The sequence below is a fragment of the Thalia democratica genome, chromosome 2 (genome assembly GCF_965202585.1).
Source record: "Thalia democratica chromosome 2, ktThaDemo2.hap1.1, whole genome shotgun sequence".
Taxonomy (NCBI): domain Eukaryota; kingdom Metazoa; phylum Chordata; class Thaliacea; order Salpida; family Salpidae; genus Thalia; species Thalia democratica.
Genome location: NC_139166.1, coordinates 52,367,681 through 52,387,805, shown reverse-complemented (window position 1 = coordinate 52,387,805; position 20,125 = coordinate 52,367,681). Strand labels below are relative to the sequence as shown.

Sequence of the window (20,125 nt, the reverse complement as noted above, 5' to 3'; positions counted from 1 at the left end):
GCAGCTTCATTTCAACTATTTCACTAACATTCAAAAAATAGTACTACACTTTAAAAATAGATACTTTTACCAAATTAAAAACTTTATTGTGTTCAAAAAAGTGTATATACCTTTTTACTGTTATTAAACTTATATAAAGCTTTAAAGCTCATTGATCTTAGTTAAAAATATTTTAACTAATTTATCTGTTTAAAGAAAGCTGGTTTTTATACATAATCTTAACAGAAAATTTCAAACATTTTAGCAAAAAACAATCGTTTTCTTTTACAGTTGAGAAGTTCGAGCATGGTAGAGTAATGTAAAATCATATTATGAAAAAGAATGGTAAAACTATTAAAAATAAATATGTATATATAAACATGTATCAAACTTGAGATTACTTGTTTTAGTCAACACTTTTTATTGATTATTGAACAGCTTGTTTTTTTTTAAGATTACAACTGCTGTATAAAGAAAACTTAGAAAAATTAAAATACTTAATTGCTTTGAGTTGCCTTTTTAAATCGACATTTCAATACAGAACTCAACTAGCAGGTATGTACGTACTTGTCATGATTTAAACTGTTGACACATTAAACTAGAATCTATGCAGTCAAATACGTTTTCAATGCGCGATTAACTAAAAGTAAGTTTTATCGATTTTCATGTTCGTTAAATAATTAAAATATAGCCATTATTCACATGATTTTGTTTTTTTTTTTCTCCGGTACTTTGTGTGGACGTAATCATTCGGATATATAATATTGAACCGTATTGTACTTAACGTTAAAAAGTTTATTAGTTTTTTTACTATCCTTCGTCTCATTTTATATATTTTTTGTTTGTAATTATTATTTTGGTGTATATAGTTTGTAACATCAGCATTAACTTATCATGATACTTTTATAACCAGTTTACAGGTAAAATGTTGCTAAATGTTGATATTAAAAAGTACTTTATCATGAACAAAAAGTTTTTCAACAAGTTGCGAACTCAGCCGGCAGGTGACTGTACTATTATCAAATATATATTAATGTTCTTTATATTTTTTAAACTTTAACCTTTACTTGACCCTAACTCTAAGCAAAGAATAATTTGTGTCAAATGATTTATACAAAACATGGTGATTTTTGAAGGTTTTTTCAATTTCGCAGCGAGTTTTTTATATAAATAATTTATACATCTATTAGTTGAAAAAATACTAAGATGTCGTTAAATATGTTTTAATGTACATGAATAACAACAACTGTACAAACTTATTTAAAACATCATAGTTGTTTAAGTACTTTTTTTAAACACCATTTATTTCAAACTTTATTTAAATACGAAGTAAGAAACTTTCACTGCAACAAAAATCACACCTATCAACTTTATTTACAAACATCAAAGTTAGTGTTAAGTACAATAAACCCCATAGAATGGCCGGGAACTTTGAGTCCTTTTTTTATCTCATCAGCCTTAACATTGACTGGATTCAACTCCGGCAATGTTGTGTAATCTTTCATTTTTACTTCCATTCCGTTTAGCTTAACTATTCTGAATAATTCAAAAAAATATTAATTTGAAAGATTCAAAAAGGCGGAAACTGATATTTTTTAATCAAGAACAGAGTTTCCCTAATTAAGGAATTTTTAAAGCTCAGTAAATTTTATATTGGCATAGATCAGAGTGCAATTTTAAGTGACTAGGACTTTTTTTGCACAGAATTATAAAACTTTAATTTTAACAATCAATTTTAATTCATGAGGAAAAAGTAAATTTCTTTGAAGTAAAAAAGGTAAAGACACATAATTCAAATAAATATTGTTTTTAAACATAATATTATATAAAAGTTTAAAACAAATTTTTTTTTTAATACTTAAGTACGGGTTTTCTTTTATAAAACAAACTAAACTACTTTAAGAAAGTTTTTAATCATAGTAATTTCATTCAGATAATTTAAACTTGAAGCTTTGATTTTTTTTGGTTTTTGTTTAAACAAGTCCTTAGTAGTTGAACTTTTCAATGCTTTTATAACGAAAATTTATCCAATTAACATAAATATTAGTTTCTAATAATAAAACTTGTATGAAAACTATTTTCTTTGTAGAAAAAAAATCTGAGTATTTTATAGTAGCTTTGTAAATCATTTTAATTACTTAAAACGGTTTACATTGCTCTATGTAATAAATTGATGTATTTAATTATATTGATAATTATAATATAACTGGATAAGATATTTTTAGGTTTGAAATTTTCATAAAAAATCTACACGATCACGGAAGCAATTTTATTTCTTTTTAAGCGTAAGCGTTTTGGTGGGTGAGTTAGGGAAACCCTGATTTAAATAACATAATTATCTGCTATAAAAATAAACGTTATTGAACAACTTATTACATCTTCTAAGCGTAAAATATTAAAGCTCATGGCAGACTGAACTTAGTTAACAATTTTAAAGTTTTTTAAATCTTTTTCTAAAAAGTTGATATAATTCAATAAACTGAAAGGTAATTATAAATTATAATAAATAATAAATAAAGAGTATTCTTATCAGTTTTTAATTAGTTTGCTCTCTTTATAAATTTGAAAAGCACATAGTAAAATCATAATTTGCATCAAATTCTTTTTTTTTTACTTTGATTCCATAACTTTTATTACCTTAATTAAAGGTCAGCAACTTTTACAATTTATTAGTTAAAAGCTAAAACCACGTGGTTTGTAATTTTAAAAATTTTAATGAAAAAGTTGCTAAGGAATTCTTTAACGGCGAAATCTAATTAAAGGATAACTTAGAAGCGTTAATGTGTAAAAACATCAAACTAGTAACAAATTTAAAATACTTGTTTATAAAAAAATATTTTTTTTTTTTTTGAAATTCTTATCAACCTAAATAAAACGTCGATGGCAAAACATATTTTTGCTTAATGAGCCATAGGCTCTCCTACTACAAAATGCATAATAAAGCTTAATTAAGTTTAAAATAGTATGGTACTTTAACTTCAAGTCTCTGCAATAATTAAATACGGTAGTCGTACTTCGGTTTTATCTTTAGTAAACAAACAAACGATTTTATTGTGAAACTTATACAATCAACTTACTTGCTTAACAAAGTCTCATTAGATCCACTCTGTAGAAGATACAAATTTGCAGATACGTCAAATTCTTTACGAGAAAACTTTAGTTTTTGACTGGTTTCGTCTGGATTAATGAAATAAACTGCTACTTTTCCTTTGCCGTTCTGTTTTCTTAAAATTGACAAAATTTTAAGAAAAAAGTGTATGCTATAAATTAACAAAACTGAAACTCTTACAAAAAGTTTTAAAGGATACATTATAATACGCTTTTTTTTTGTAAACTTAAAATCATTTTTTTTAAGAAATTTATTTTGCTATTAAGTACTTACCTTTGTATTTTTGCACAGTGCGCATAGATACGAACATTTGAGTTAGAACTTTTACTTCGTTTTGACTTTAAAAATTTGGTTTTCAGAACTTTTCTTCCAACCAATCGTTTATAAAGCAAAGTGAGCCAATAGTCCTGTTATTTGTATTACATAAGTTAGTTCATGTATAAGTTTTATCTTACCACTAGATAAGGCAATATATAAGTTAAGGAGTGTTTTTTGTTATATAGCTCTATTTATTGACTTTAACTTGTTAAACTCAAGTTAATTGACTAATTTTAAAGATAAAAATAATTCAGCTGATATCATTAAACTTCTAATAATAGTTGTAGCTTTTTTTTTTGGTTACTTTTTAAACGTTTACACCTTAAATGTCAAAGTGTTAATCTTTATTAAAAATAAATTATACATATTTTTTAACTTTGTGAATAAATATAGATATTTTTAAATGCTGTTTTTTTTTAAATGCAAGCTTTAGATAAAACTGTACATCATACAACAGTTATACTTTTAACTGAATCAAACCTTCTTTTCAACAAAGCAACATAAAGCTTGTAGCTTTTTTATAATCTAAGTTTTATAAAACATTAATTTTAAATTCATAAAGTTATTGTAAAACAACCAAATATTATTTTCAACGCATGATAAAAACTTATAAAAAACTTCTATACTTAACTACATTGCAGGTTTATAAAACAGTTGGACTTAAGTTTTTTTAATCATAGCATATCGACACGTCTTTATTTGATTCTAATAACATTACAGACACACTTACAGGTCTTGGAGTGAAGTCAGTATCAAGCAACGCATAATGACCCCAATAGAAAGTTTGTCTCACGACAAGATCTATTCCTAGCCGAGCTGAAGTTCCCAGCTTGTCCAACCATCTAAATTGTTTGTTTCAGTAGGTATAGGAATACGATGTTAAACAATGTGTACTAAGTTTTATCTATTTAAAGCTAGTACAGTGAAATATATTGGTTTGATTGTGAATTTTAATGATTTATTCAAATTTTTAACGATTTTGTTTTCTATGTTTTACGAAAACATTAATGTTTTTTTAAACAACAATACCACATCATGGTTTATACTAACCAAGTAATTTAAATAAAAAGTAAATATAATGAAAATGATGAAGTTTTATTCTATCATGAAAATCTAAATAGCGTATAAATATTTAAAAAAAATTAAATATGAGTTTAAAAAAGCAATTTAACTGTTTTTAAATAAAAAATCTTTGTCATTGTACTTAGTTAAGTTTATGAACTGCTCATAAAAAATAATTCTTTAACAAATACCATTTATAAAAACATTAGCAATTAAAATTCAACAAACTAACAAAAATCCATTAGCAAATGTGTCAGTCAAATTTTGCGATCCACCCCCGTAAGCTGATGAAGTTTCACTCAGCCATAAGGGAATGTTTTTCTGATCAGACTTTCTTCGAGCTTGTTTAACGTTTCGTAGCTGTTTCGCATTTTCAACACTTAAACTAACTTCATTTATAAAATTTGTTTTTTTTTTTTTTTTTTGAATATAACAAAAGTTCAAGTTAATTAAAACGGAATAACATTTAATAATATAAATAAAATGTATGTACCACATTTGAAATTGTAGACAACTTATACGTATAAAGTTTTGATGGGAGATTTAACAGGAGATTAAGTAATTAAAAACTAAATAGTTTCTTAACAATATCAAATTTTTACTTTCAAAGTATCAAAATATTTATCTGTATAATTTTTTTAAGTATTGTAAAAATATGTTTGGAAAATTAAGTTATTTAATCACGATGCAAAACTAAAAAAATGCTTATAAAAGCTTGAATTTGTTTATCTCACTAATGTTTTCGTCAAAACTAATTGATATTTTTTCTTACCAATTTTTTTAATGTGTCCATAACAGTAGTGTTAAGAAAGTCGTTAACGGTTGCTATTCTTCCGTTTAAAAAATATCTGTAAATATGAGTTTATAAAAATAAGTTTATTCAAACTCGTTTTTTAATCTATATACAAATTTGTGTTTTAAACTAAATTTTGTTTAAATTATTAATGCTACAACCTTAATTATAATTATAAATTTGTAATTAACATTGCAAAATTTTTATATTGCAGTCGTTAACCAGATGTCAACTTAATTTTAAACGGTTTTTATAAGTTTTAATCGAACTTGTAAATTATTTTTAACTCACTGATGAAAGCTTGCTACTTGAATTGAATCGTCTGCTGTGTTTATAAACCTGAAATTTTAACAAACTTTAAGCAATGCTTTCAAGCAAGGTTGTTTTCAAACATATCGTTTATTAAACATTTAGCTATCATTTCACCCATTGAAGGTTATGTAAAAATTTAAAACCAGATAAAATATGTTTAGTTTAAAACATACAAAATATTTTAAACAAACTCTTTTAAGAATTTTCTCGCTCCCTTCTTGTACATTCTGTTTGAATCGGGGCCGACAATTATCGAGTTGTCCCAATAATTAGACTGGCTTAAAATCGAGGACAGCTGCTTGAAATCTTTTCCGATTTGCTCCGGCAACAATTTCACTCCGAATTTGTGGTTAAACGAGTTTGGCTCTAAAAAAAAAAATAAAATTAATTAGACGCCTGTTGTTGTTTTAATAAAGCGCAGCTGTTTGTTGTAATTTTTTAATGACGGTTTGTTTATATACTATGAGTTAAAAATTACTTTTGGAAATGAAGCAACTTTTTTATAATATTTTTTTTAACGATATGCTTTCTAAACCTTGAGAATTTATAAAAAATAAAGTTTAAATGTATCTAAGGTTAGTTACAAGAAAAACTATTCAATAAAAATATAAATTGTACCCTATAATTAACTTTTATTTATTGTTTTAAAACTTATAAAGTTGTTTGTTTACTTGATAATGTTTAAAAACCTTAAAATGCTTAAATTATTAAATTTTTTTATGCTATTTTATTTGACTTACAACATAACTTATCGAAAATTTTAAGAATAAAAATTACTATATCCTACCATTACCAAGCTGCCAGTCGAGACTGTACTTTCTGTGTTCTGAAAACTTAATAACTTGCTCGGCGTTCGACGAGTCCCAGTCGCTGCCATTCCTGAGAAGCAAGTTCAATCCAAACAGCAGCCGCCATCCCGCTGCCTTGCAAAATGAATTGAGTCTGTCCCAGTCCGCGCCTAAGTTCGAGTTTTAGAAGTTGGTTGAACTATGTTTTTGCTCAAAATTAAAACAAACTTAAAGTAAGTTTTTAGTAAGTTAAATCAATTCATTATTCTGACCAAACTCGAGTTTAGCATTTTAAATTGTTTGATTTTTTGGCAAGCGTTAGGTTTACTTAGTATTCAAATGAAGAGAGCAAATGTTTTACATAAGTATATGTATAAAGACAACATTTTTTACAGCCAAAAAAAAATTCAACGCAAAATTGTTTAAACATTCTTTATTATTAAAAAATATTAGAAACTGTACAGAACTTTAATGTTTTGTTTTGACGTTAACAATATTTAAAGGACACTGTCATTTGTGCTGTTTTTAGGTGTTGCTTCCAATAACAATATTTTTAATTTTAAATATTGCTTTTGTCTGCCTTGAAGTATAATTAAAAGCAAAAGTTAAAGTAATATATATTAAAAATAAGTATAAAAGACTTATATTGTTAAAACTTTCATTTGTAAAACTAAGTATTAAATACTCAAAATTTAGTTTAATTAATAAGCCACTTATATGATTGAGTAGTTTATAGATTTATTTCACATTGCATTTGCTAATCAAGTTTTTTTTACATAATGAAACTATTTGTACCATATATTAAACTGTTTAAGTATAATATTTATCAGTACGAAATAAATATTGCAGGTGCAACTATTGAATAATTTAAAATTTACTTTCAATTGTTGTTTTTTATCTGTAAAACTTTTATGTAGTCACCTAGTTTTATCGTTCTAACTTAAGAAATATTTTTTAACTAACTAATAAGTTAATATGTTAATTTAGAAATTTACTTAGTCTGATACTCAATTTCAGGGTTGTTTAATAAAGCAAACAAAGTATAGTAATCTTATATTGCAGTAATTTTTATTTTTTAAATATTTAATTTTAATTAATATATAGTTTAATACATTAAGCATGAAACTTTAAACTTTATGTAAAAATATTGATTAAACTGTCAAAACAAACGGGTAAACCTTATTTCGACTAACATAAATTAAAATAAATCCCAGCTTATTTCATTTGTTCAGTTTATACTAAATTTTTCCTGCAAAGATGTCGTACTTCAGAATGCCTTGGTATTGTCACGAGCCGTCATACGAACAGTTCAGTTTTTCCATTTCTAAAAATTTCTCAATGGATGCCTTGCCGGGGAAGAGAAACTTCGTGTTGAATAGGCTCTTTGTTACTAACTTCGACGATAAGGTTGGTATTCTTATAATTTTTTTGAACTTATATATGTATAGACGTTAATACATAATTTGACATGCTGTTTAAGTGCAGTGGATATGAGAATAAAAAATGTTAAATTTCAACAGACAATGTGGTATGAGTTAAAAGAAGCGTTTGAACAGTTTGGAAAAGTTTTGTACGTCAAAGTTAGAAAAGATCCAAAGAAGTATGTTTTTTTAAATTAGCAAATTTTTCATATTTTTAATTACCAAAAATTTATCTTTTCAGACCACCTTATGCTTTCATCACGTTTGAAAATCCGTCCAGTTGTATGCAGGCCCGTTTTTTTCATGTTGGTAAAAGTTTATTAATTATATTATTGGCAAAGTTAGAATTTTTTGTGATATTTAAGTTTTATTTAATTCCTGATTGAGTTATATAAAATCCTAATTTCAGGATCATATAGCAGCAATTTTTATTCATGGACTTCCGTTGTACATCAACTACGCTTCATTTGCACCTAAATACGAAAAGAGAACAGCGGAACAGTCTGATAGCGCAAACTACAGTCTGAAGGTAATAAAAAGTTGTTTTACAAAATGTTGTGTGTTTTACTTCTAACTACAAAACCACCGGTTTAATAATTAATCTGAACTGTTAGAAACCACTAGAATAACAATTTAAATTTTTTATCAACAGGCTAGAGATATGCGGGTGAACGGAAACGTCATAAACCAGGCGGCGAGAGACTGCATCAGCAAGAGCATGGCGCACCCTAGCGGCGTCACCATGACTCCCCCATGCTCGAACCACAAGTGCACCCAGTTTCCCACCCCGTCGTTTCCAAGCAACGGCCACTTCAATTTCGACAACTGCTCCGTGATGACCCCTCCGTGCAACCCGCCCCCGTGCTTCTCACCCTGCACCCCGTGCGCCCCCATCCCGGCGAACAGAGGATCCGTGTCGTCGACCTGCTCCGCCGGCCACACTCGCGAGTCCAAGTTTGCTGCCGACGAGACCCACAAGATGACTCCGGCAGCTGATGATTCCGCGGCTCGCTGTCCTCCTCAAGAGACGCACAAGATGACTGTTGATTGCTCTGTTGCTCCTCCGCAGCCTCAGCGCGTTCTTTACCAGGGAGCCTGCGTCGGAGGAAATGTTGAAGGAGGAAATGTCAAACCAGAGAAGTAAATGTTAGAAGTAAACGCTCGCTAATGATCGTTCGTGTCATTCGTGAATTTCATCTCTTGTGTTTTAATGTGAAGTTTTTCGTTTCTTGTGTAAAAATTTTTGGATGTTTTTGTTTCGCCGCTCTTTTGTTTCTTGTATAAAATAAACAATTTATAAAGTATTGCTGTATTATTTTTAATTAAAAGTAAAAAATTAAGGTGGAAAGAAGTATAAATAGATCCAACCCTAGTTTGCATTTTTGAAGGCTATTTTCAAAAAATTTAACTTGTCAGTAAAATATGTATCAACTTAAATACGACAACTAGGAAATACTGGACAGAATCTGAAGCTATTGTTTATTCAAAAAAAATTTACTTTTTCACTAAGTAATAGTTAATTTTCAATGCTAAAAAGAACTCCGCTCTAGCCTTAAGACAAAACTAAAAATATAGAGTACTAATGGGTTTATTAAATACTAAAGATTATCTATATATAGTATAAAAAAATTTTAGTTGTTAAGTTGAGTATTTTAATATAACTACCACCGAATATTAAGTTCAAAACACAAATTTCTGTAGAAAAATATTTCTAACTGGTTAAAACAATAGGATCTGCAGCGTTCTCCCAACCAATGTTTGCCAACTGAAGATTGTTTGTGAAGTTTTCCGCTTCAGCCAACGCTTTTTCAACCGTTAAGTTTTTCACTTGCTCCCACTCACTATTCAGCTCTTGCTCGCTAAACTCTGTTTTTGATTACTTTTAAGTATTTTTCAGACTTTTACATTGACTTAAAAATACCTTCCGCAGGTTTTTCGAAAGCTCCGTTTAAATCGAAAGTGGTAATATCCTGTTTCGTTCCACCGATTCTGAGAGTTGTGCTTCCGAGCTCATTGGCTAGTTTGATGAGGCGGGAATCACTGCATTTGGTATTCATAATTTTAATATTTTTCAACATTCGTTGAATTTTTTGTCTACTGATATTAGCTTTTTGAAAAAAGTGTATACTTAAGATCATGAAAATTTATTTAACTCTTTGATTACTTAGTGCACAATAACTAAATACTGAAAACAAATAAATAAATATCATTTTTAAGTTTAAGTTAAACTTTTTGTTTGAAGGTAATGATTTTAAATGTGTACTTTTTTTTTTATTCTGTTTTACTAAAAACATATAGTAAAATTTCACTTTATGTTATCTAAACATATAAAAAAAAGTATGTTTTTTCCATAGCTCTGTATAAAGTTAAACGAGTCGATGGAAAGTACTTATGTTTAAAGCAAGTGCTGTGCATTGTAATATATTTTTATACAATTGTTTGATGGTGGCAAAAAACTTCTGTTTCTTTTAATATAATCAAGCTTTTATGCAAATAAATTAAGTTATTAAAATATTGATAAGGAAATTATTACTTAAAAAGAGGAAGTAGGTTGTAATCGAACACTGATGAGTCTATTGCAACCGAGGGGGACTGCTCGTTTGTTTGAAAGAGAATTTCTTTCGTACTGATCGACACACGCACCTGATTGTAAGTTTTTGTGGAATTTTAGTATGCTGTTTCGTGTGAAATAAAAGACAAAAACTTTAATTATGATATGTTTTCACACATTTTTTTCGTTTTTGTTAATAATGTTGTAATTTAAGCTGTCTTTGATTTCTTAGTCATAAAAAAAACACATTGTTATAGACTTACACTCTAAAGATTAGTTTTGTAGCTATTTATACTTTTTATAAACGTTCTTAAACTTTGAACTATATTTTTATTTAATATTAATTTTTTATAGCTTAGTTTCTTAGCTTAATTTTCCATTGTCACTGATTTTAAAACATTAATGTTTCTATATGAATAGAGTATATTTATAAAATTTTCATCTTTAATTGAAAATATTTAATAAACATAAATAATTCATGACAAAGTAGTATTAAAGCTAGAAGTTTGGATGACGATGACATGTTAATTATAAAAACAAAACTTAGTTTCCGAAAAACAATCAAAAAAATAGTAATTACAAAAATTATAACTTTATTAGCACGTGAAACAGTTAAAGTGTGAAGACAAATTGTGACTGTTTAGTGAGGTTTTTTTTCACTAAATTTAGTACTTAGTTTTGGTGCAATGCACATAATCATGTGATACAATGTTGCAATAAGTAAATGAGTCATAAAACGATTAAAAACGGTGTGAAGGCAAGAAAGCAATAAATATACAGCTTTAAAGTTTTGGACAAGTATTTCAGGCTTATAACATAAGTTTTTTATCTAGTGTCTACCACACACAGAATAAAATAAAAAGCAGTTTTGTAAAAGATACAACTACTTTTCATGAACTATGCTTTCTGAAAAACCTTAGTTTTTGTTATATTGCGCGAAAGTTCTCTATTTAAGACTATTTTTTATCTAAATGTGTGCTATAGATTAACATAATAAATTATTTTTTCAATTCTGATTCTACTCTAGTACTTAAAAATGCGTTTTAATAAATAAAAGTATTTAATAAAGTGGTTATAACTTAAATAAAAACTTTTTTAACTTAAAGTTTAATTTTCTTAAACTCAATATAGAATGATAAAAACCAGCAAAAACAGTGTATTAGTTATACTTAAGTTCATTTTTTGGTTATTCTATTTAGTACACAGACGCTCCAAATAATCAAAACTGTTAATTATATTAATAACGTTGGAAACTAAACTACTAAATTTTATATAATCAAAAACCGATGTATTTTAAACTCACAATAGATGCTCTTTTCTTTGTTTTTCTTGTTCCTCTATTATCTTTAGCACTACATTTTGTACACAATAAAAACAAAATAAGTATTGCTTTTAAAGCAACCTTAAGCTGGTACATAGTTCTTAAAAAAGCTGATATAATACTTTTTCTTTTAATTATAAACTATCTAGTATAGTCGATAGAAATTTTAAAAATTATAAGTCATAAGACTAAGTAGTTTTCTGTGAACATACAATTCTTTAAAACTTATTTTTTCCTTCTCTCATTATGCTTCATTTGTGCAAAGTTTTAGCACAATAAAGCTGACTATTTAAATTTTGTAGGTATTTTTAGTTTGTATGATGCAAAAATGAAAACAACCGTTTTTTTTTACCTAAAAACAAACAAATTAAAATTCACTATTTCACCTTTCTTAGTTTCTTTCTTAGTTTTGTTTTGTTTCGACCTTTTATGTTAAAGCTATCAATTGTAAATTAAAATAAACCGAGCTAAAGTTAAGTTATAGCTAACATACTTTTGAATTAGTAAAAAAGAATGTACTCATGCTGTTATGGTACAAATTGAAGCATAAATTTACGCTTTAATAAACTTATTTTAACGAAGATTTGAAGCATAAAGTTTTAAGTTCTAAACATATGTAAACTGTTGTTTTGTTTATACCATAAATATATGTTGCTTTTAAGTATAGAGCATTGTAATACAAATTTATACAAAACAAAACATTGTTTAAAAGAACTCATAGATAGTTAAACAATAACAAACTGTATTTAATACTTAAGTGATTTACATTATATTCGCCAAAAGTATAACAATAAAATTTATAACAAACAACGCGTAACAAAAATTTTAAGCTAGTAAATTTATCATTTAAAGTTGGTTTATTAGACAATATCTAAAATGATAGTTTATTTCTAAATAATTAAAATCAATGAAAAACTTATTAAATATTTAAACTACAGCATATATATGTTTATATCAAAAGACCTACAGAAGGAATTTTTAATTTTTTACAGCTTAAAACCTTTATACCTTTTCTAGACAAGATGTTAAAAGGTATCTGTGGTGTGCGACTCGATAACCAAAAGGTTTTTTTGTGCACCAGGTCCTAAGACCAAATATTTTGAGCGTATTTTTCGTCGTTCAATAAACTATATACAAATGTTAATTACTTATAAGATAAGAAGTTAACATGTTTTATTTATTTTACGTCAAATAAAACAGTACTTTTAAGGAAAGAAAAGTAAACAAAAATTACTTTAGTGAGATAAATTGGGTAGAAAATTAATTTAGTATAAAACTTTTATTTTATGAAAAGCTCTAGTTCAAAGTATACGAAAGTTTCTTCTCTTAAGCTTCTTGAACGTAAACAAAATATTCCTGTAACTGAAACGGTTCATAAATTCTTTTTGTTAGTTTCCTCAATAAAGTCAGACATGACCTTAAAAGTTTCAGCCGGCTTGTCAATGCTAACCATGTGACCTGACCCTAAGAATAAAAAGTATTGCAGTCTTCCGTCTAAATACGATTTTGTAAATCCCCCGAGGTGAAAGTCTCTGTTTTCATCGGGTTTGCTATACCACGGATGTCTTTTAGTTGTTATCTGTAGCATAGAAAATTTAATAAACTTAAATTGTTGTAAATTACAATTATCAAAGACCATGAAAAACATTTTTTCCAGAAAATTATTAAAAAATGTTACTTGTTTATACTTTTCATACTGTTGAATGGTTATTTCAACAGTATGTATAAATTTTGTCCTGGACATGACTTTAAACTGTATCCTGTATGACTCGATAACCGAAAAGTTTTTTCGTACACCAGGTCCTTGGACCAAATAGTTGAGCACTTTTTTTTCGTTCAATAAACAAAAATTTCATAGCGGACACGAATTGTGTTAAACTGGAGTTAGAAAACACTTTAGTTTAATATTTATGTTTGTATTTTTTTTTAATTTTAAACATTAATTTTGCCTAAGAATATATCAAATGAACTGTTGAAACAAAATACAAAATTCTTTAAAACAAAACTATCAAGTTAAAGTAGTAGCTTTTTATTTATATTTTACTTTAATATTTTATTATAAAAAATCAGGTAAACTTTAAAATATAATAGGAGGCAAGTTAAACTCATATTTTAATAATTTTTCAGATGTAGCAGGTTGTAAATGTTAAAGATAAAGTTTTGATACTAAAAAAGAACCATTTTACTGAAACTGATTAATTAATGTTTTTAAAGTTATGTTGTAAATGTTGTTTTATAAAGATACTTCGCCTAAAACTGTCTCAAGACTTACAGAATTTTTATTTTCTGCATATTTCAGCACAATTTTTAAACTTATTGGAATAAACTAAATCCTAGGTTTAAAGGATGTGTATTACATGTTGTTATGAATGCGAAAAATATCATAGCCTTTGAAAATTTACTAAATTAAGACAACAAACATACAATAAATACATTTTATTCCAAATTGAAAAGGAAAAATTTTGCTAAAACTATTGATTAAACTTTTATAACAAAATTCTAATTATTTTTTTTCAAAGTTAGAAAACTAAAGTAATTTTATTTGAAATAAGGTTTTAAATAGTTTTTTCTTTGACTGTGTGTAACGAGTTTTTGTATATGGAGACTTTTTATTTTTAAATATACTGAAGTTTGATCTAAGCAAAAACCCTTTAAACTGCCTTACGCTAACTAGGATAAATTTTTTTGTAGGTAGAAATTTTTACTTGTTCTGAAAATCTAAATGCGCTAAAATATTAGCTTTTTTGCCATAAGCTCTCAAAGATTTTTTTTACAATAAGTTCTTTTTTATATTCAGTTCGGGATCCACTGTTAGTTTGTGTAACTTACTAGACTTACCTTTAAATTTAGTTCTTCTATGAAACCTTCACCGTGAAGAAAATCGCAAACTAAATCCAACTCTCCGAATAGTAAAAGAACATTAGTATCCTGTATCAAATTGAAATTTTGTAAGAAAACTTTTCGATTGTAATATTATATAACCAGTAAATGCTATTAGTATAAATTTTACTTGTTATATGCGCATAAGACAAAGTTTAGAGATGCTTTCCAGATTTAAAAAGTTTTACGACTTATTAATATTTTTCTTAGTAAAAAAATACAACAAACTTTAAAGTTTTCAAACTATTTGAAAAGAACTGAAGTAAAGTTATATGTAGCAGAATTCTTTGTTTTTAATTGTTAAATGTAAAGTTTAGAAAAACAACTATTATGTATTCAATATTGTAAAAAAAGCTAAAGCTAAGATATTTGTAGTTATCATTTTATTGAGGTTTACGATCCAACTGAAGTTGAGCTTTTGTTACAATCAATGAATTATAAGAGCTCTGAGCTGTAACAAACTACTCAAAATTTTAAATAAAAACTATATATTTACAATTTCAACAATTGACTGTTTTTATATACTAATAAATAGTTTTTTACTAACCGTATTAGTAATAGTTTCTTTAACTTCTTTAGTAACAGCCCTATCATAGTTTCTTTCATAATTAATATCACTGTTAAAAAGAAATTTTTAAAGGTATTAGATGATGTGCAGTTTTTTTTCTTTTCCCAAAGCTTTACATTAGTATAAGCATACTAAAGAGATTCAATAAGTTTTAAAATTTAGTTTTTTCGATTAAATTCTATTCGAAAACTTTAATTATAGTTAAAAATTGTAATTAAATAAAAGCTAAATGTTACAAGTTGTACTAATAAACAGATAAGTATAAGTATACTATTAAACAACACCAATAACACCTTTTTTTCTAACTAGTTATCATTACCGACCATTTTACAAGTAGAACAAAAAGTAAACAAAGTAAAAAGTTGACTCTTGGCAACTATTTAGGGTTTTTCAATGCCTATAAAATTCATAACTTAATAGCATTTCAGTTTGTTCACTTAATCGCAAATAGTTTAAACAATTTTCAACCTGCATCCCTCCCAAGTGTGGTTGCTAGGCAATCCTTCTACACCAAGTGCTCTTCGCACATCCAAGCGGTTAAAATATTCTTCCATATGTAACAGTTCAACGCAAGGAACGCTTGATTTCTGAAAAGTATTGTTTTATTTTTTAATTTTTATTAACATAGTTTGTAAACGATTCCTAAGCTTTTTTAATAATATGAAAGTAGGCTTGCCTTTGAGATTTTTTTAGTTTGTACTAGATATTTAAAAAACTGAATAATTTTTTCTAATATGAAAAAAAAAACTTTTAAACTAAGTAGAGTGTTTAAAAACTTACTAAAACTGATTCAAAAAGAAATGATCCATAATCAAAATTAGCATCAAATTCATGACTTATTCCGGTGCACTTATCAAGATAGTTGTACATATTTATTCCTGACTGATATACTTTATCAATATAGATATTTACCTGTAAAAAATTTTATAAGTAGATTTAAGTTGTATACTCTAAAGCTGTATAACTAATACATTTTTTTTAAAGTTGTATAACGCTTATTTAATGTATTTATAAGTATTTCTTAGATTCTACTGATAAAAAAATAATATTGCCCATAAGTTAACTACAGCTTTAATTTTTTTTTTCTGTTCATACGATTCATCGTGTTAGAAACAAATCTATAGCAAGGGATCGGCAAACTGCGGCCATATTCAGCCCGCAAATCCAAAATTTCAGCTAAAAACAAACTTTTTTCTCAACTAAAAAAAAGTTTTGATAAATAGAAATTATTAGTACTTTATTATTGCATGCTTTATCACAATACTGTATTGAGATAGTACTTTTTAGTTGATTACTACAACTATTTTAAATAACTGCCACCCTTGGAAGAATTTTTCTATACACTGCGGCACGCGAGCTGTTTTTTTTATATAAACTACCCCGTCACTAATAAAATGCTGCCGACACATGGTACAGGTACATTTTTACAATTGTGAAAATTTGATAGCCTACATTTTTTGGAAACATATATTTTATTTATTTTTGTATATAGCTCAAAATAGCTTAAGTACAAAAGTTATAACTTAATGACGGAAAGGTCTTACTATACGTTAGGATTTTGATTATATTATTTATAGTTCTCAATAAATAAGATTATATAATTTTTTATCTAAATAAACGACGAAAGTTATCTCTAAATGCAATGTTTAAAGTGCTAGAAAGTACTTATTTTTACAAGTTTGAGCATTAAGGAGAAAGCTAAAACTACAAACTCATTAAACAGTATAATTTGTTTTTTCTTTAAAATAACCTACGATTTTTTAAAAGGTATTAGAGTATCATTAGTAAAACTGTTTTCTTTTTTAGTAAATATTTTTTTTCTGCTTGAAAATATGTCTTAAGTTAACGAGTGTAAAAATTAAGTTACATAAGATTATTAAACACATTTTCATTGTAAAAAAAGTTATATAGTTAGGTTTAATATTTCATATGAAAAATCTAAAAGCTAATAAATAGGTCTGTTTACATAAATATTACAGATTGAAAATCTACATAAGTTTATATGCTTAAAACACTACACCAAATAGAAATACTTTTTGCGAACAAAAAAATATAGCGTTATTGTAAAAACTTTGAGAAACACCAGTATAAACTATATAAACTAATAACATTAATTATTTACATAATGTTCGTTCAATTTTTTCAATCCTTTTCCTTTTTTTTTTTAATGTTGAACTATTTTAATAGGCATCCTCCTATTTTTATACCTGACTTATCACGGTAGTATAACGCTTTTTTTTTTCAGCAATTTTCCAAATTTTAAACCTAAACTGTGTGTCTTAAAACAATACAAACTAAAAACTACTAACATCCTTCGAACATTTGAGCGCCCATTCTTTAAAGTTGTAAAAAAATTCATTGTAGTCGTGGCACTCATTCACTGTGAGGTTCCTCCAAACCGGGTAGTTGATCAGCCCGTGGAAGTACGCATAATCGAATGCGAACTTGTATGAAAGCGGCTTGGATAAAAGTGGGTTGTGCAACGCTATGCCCTGAGAGTTTTTGTTTACTCGGTTAACTAAGAGATTTTAAAACACTCTTTACAGTAGTGAACTTTTTTATAGGCAAGAAACAGTTTTTAGATAATGTTAATTTAAAAAGAAACTTTAATAGAATTTTATTTTATAATTAATTATAATACAATCTGTTTTAATTGAAACAACTAAAAGATAAAAGTTTATATGGTAAATTTATATTTAGTGTTTTCAGTAGGTACTGTTAGAACTAAGTTAAAACATTAACAACTACCACCAAAACTTGTTTTGTAAAAAAATGTTTTTTTAAAGTTTACTTAATATCGATAAAAGTCATTAAATAAAAAAGTTAACCTATAAACTATCATTACTAGCACTTAATAACCTTAACCATTTGGGCAACCGAAGACTCTTTTTGAAGTCTTGACATGAGCGTCGGAATGTAAATACCCGCATAACTCTCTCCAGTGATGAAGATATTTGATGTCTTGAATCGCGGATACAGCTTTAAAAACTTTTCTATAGCAAGATGATTCTCTTTTGCACTCTTTAAAAATTTTAGGTTTAAAAGTGAAACTGATATCGACAGAGTTTTCTTTTGATATTTTCAGCAAAATTGTTTATAATTATAAAAGTTAATACACTCAATTCTTTTGAATTCAAAATTTCTTATTTAAACTTTTTTTTTGTTACACCAACACTTAATTAACTAAAACAAATTTTGAAATATAATAATTTCTGAGTAATTTTACTATCATATATCTATTAATTAAACCTACATACGTTTTTCATTTATTTTTCATGTATATTACTATTTGAATTTATGCCTTATAGACATTTTTCTAGGAGTTTGAATTGTCCAAAACTGAATTGTCATTTAACCGTTTTTAGATGACGCATAGAAATGGTAAGTTGAAAATCATTGGTTTAATTAACTAGGTTTTATATCTCATTGGTTACGTTTTAATGATACAACAACATTCAATTTTTAGGGTCGGTGTTTACCGAAAAAGTTTGGCAGTTTAGTGCATTCAAAGTAATATATAGAATTTAATTTCCAACAACGTTGTTTTTAAAATATAAACATTTATTTCAGTTTTGAATATCAAAATAGTTTTCATTTATTACTTATTTTTTAAACATATTACACTTTGAAATTTATTTATGATCGTTTTCATAAAAATAAAGTTGTTTAAGATTCATGAGCATTTAAAAATTCATACCTGGTCGTCTGACCAATAACCGCCGGTGAATGTCGAATATCCGACTTCTCCGGGAGATTCCAGGTACAACACGTGACCGATCTTGTTCCATGAGTGGGGATTTTCGTTAAGCACTTGGTTCTCATCTAACTGTAACAGGTTTGTTCAAGCCGTAATAGAAGAAACCCAAATGTGTTGAAAGGCAAAGAATATTGTTTTAAGATAGTTTTAAAGTTTATTTCAGGTTTTTTTAGTATTTCCTGGCAATTTTTGGTATAATTGCTGTATTAAGTTTAAACAACTGTTAATGACAAACTTTGTCCATAAACTAATAAAATACTAACAGTTACATAACTATTCAAAGGATTTAGAAAATATCTAGCTGCTTCAAATACTATTGATATTTAAAAAGTTTGAGTAGTAACAAAATGTTGTAAGTAAAAACTTATTCAATTTAAAAAAAAAAAAATTATATGAAATTCATTTTGAAGTTTACAATATACTTAAAATTAGACAATGTATTTTATTTTTTAGTGTCAGTATAAAAATGTTTTTATATTTTTACTATATATGCATTTATAAACATTTAAAATGTTTTACAACTTATGTCTAACGAGAAATGGTCCGTGCTCTTCAACAAGTCCAAACAAAGAACTACAACCCGGTCCGCCATTGAACCAAATTATTAGGTTCTGTGACGAATTGTCTGTGCATTCTACAAACCTGCAACAAATATCAATTGATAAGTTTGAAAATTGTGGCAACCAATTTTAATTGAAAACAAAAAGTTATACTAATGATATTAAAAAAAAACTCTATAAATAAGCATGGTTTTTTTTTGACTAATTTTACCTTTTACTTTAACTTGAATTATGTTTTATTTTTACTTGTTTTTTAACTAGTTTTGTTAGGTTCTATTTATTGGTTCAACTTAGAAAATAGTATACCAAAACATTTTTTAAAGTCGTAATTTCAGTTATGTTTACTAAAAACTTCCAAAACAGATAAAGTAACCAGTAAAATAAAGATCCATTTTCACTGATAGATAAACTAGAATTACCGATACCAAGGTGACCGGAATACATATTGTATTCTGTTGGAAAATTTGATAAACCTGGTAAACTGGTGATCTGATGCTTTGAATTAAGACTATGTGAAAGACCAAAAAGAAAAAAGAAAAGTAGCGTTGCAAGTGAGTTTCTATATAACATTTTCATTATGTCAACGCTTAAAGATACCTGCAAAATATTTTCGGTAAAAGCAAAATAGTTTACTCATAAAACAACTCAGTCTTGTTTTTGAAAATTCGCATTAATGTCATTATATGTTCCATTTTTTTGTAATTTT

General features: G+C 26.7%; 2 protein-coding genes across 2 annotated transcripts; both read right to left on the bottom strand.

Moving 5' to 3' along the window:
- Positions 1-1,304: 1,304 nt before the first annotated feature.
- On the bottom strand, positions 1,305-11,823 carry LOC145829270 (heparanase-like). The gene is made up of 13 exons (XM_082937019.1): positions 11,637-11,823; positions 10,316-10,425; positions 9,704-9,822; positions 9,499-9,648; positions 6,361-6,531; positions 5,765-5,939; positions 5,553-5,600; positions 5,241-5,316; positions 4,701-4,828; positions 4,137-4,248; positions 3,362-3,495; positions 3,057-3,203; positions 1,305-1,515 (listed from the first exon to the last, which is right to left on the bottom strand). The coding sequence occupies exons 1-13, from the start codon at positions 11,748-11,750 to the stop codon at positions 1,350-1,352; spliced, it is 1,650 nt and encodes a 549-aa protein (XP_082793145.1). The 5' UTR covers positions 11,751-11,823; the 3' UTR covers positions 1,305-1,349.
- A 1,203-nt stretch (positions 11,824-13,026) lies between these two features.
- On the bottom strand, positions 13,027-19,863 carry LOC145828687 (lysosomal protective protein-like). Its single transcript, XM_082936442.1, has 10 exons — positions 19,793-19,863; positions 19,393-19,501; positions 18,800-18,928; positions 17,962-18,123; positions 17,412-17,594; positions 15,883-16,014; positions 15,571-15,689; positions 15,082-15,151; positions 14,493-14,582; positions 13,027-13,233 (listed from the first exon to the last, which is right to left on the bottom strand). The coding sequence occupies exons 1-10, from the start codon at positions 19,861-19,863 to the stop codon at positions 13,027-13,029; spliced, it is 1,272 nt and encodes a 423-aa protein (XP_082792568.1).
- Between the last annotated feature and the right edge of the window lie 262 nt (positions 19,864-20,125).

What these genes read in the sequence shown, in the direction of transcription:
- LOC145829270 (XM_082937019.1), bottom strand. Translation starts at nt 11,750, where the DNA reads ATGTACCAGCTTAAGGTTGCTTTAAAAGCAATACTTATTTTGTTTTTA. An exon ending in AACCTACTTCCTCTTTTTAA is followed by an intron (nt 9,823 to 10,315) that starts GTAATAATTTCC and finishes TACCAAATGCAG; the next exon opens with TGATTCCCGCCTCATCAAAC. An exon ending in GCGAGAAAATTCTTAAAAGA is followed by an intron (nt 5,601 to 5,764) that starts GTTTGTTTAAAA and finishes TTAAAATTTCAG; the next exon opens with GTTTATAAACACAGCAGACG.
- LOC145828687 (XM_082936442.1), bottom strand. Translation starts at nt 19,863, where the DNA reads ATGTATTCCGGTCACCTTGGTATCGGTAATTCTAGTTTATCTATCAGT. An exon ending in TTCTTTTTGAATCAGTTTTA is followed by an intron (nt 15,690 to 15,882) that starts GTAAGTTTTTAA and finishes AATACTTTTCAG; the next exon opens with AAATCAAGCGTTCCTTGCGT. An exon ending in AAGAAACTATTACTAATACG is followed by an intron (nt 14,583 to 15,081) that starts GTTAGTAAAAAA and finishes AATTTGATACAG; the next exon opens with GATACTAATGTTCTTTTACT.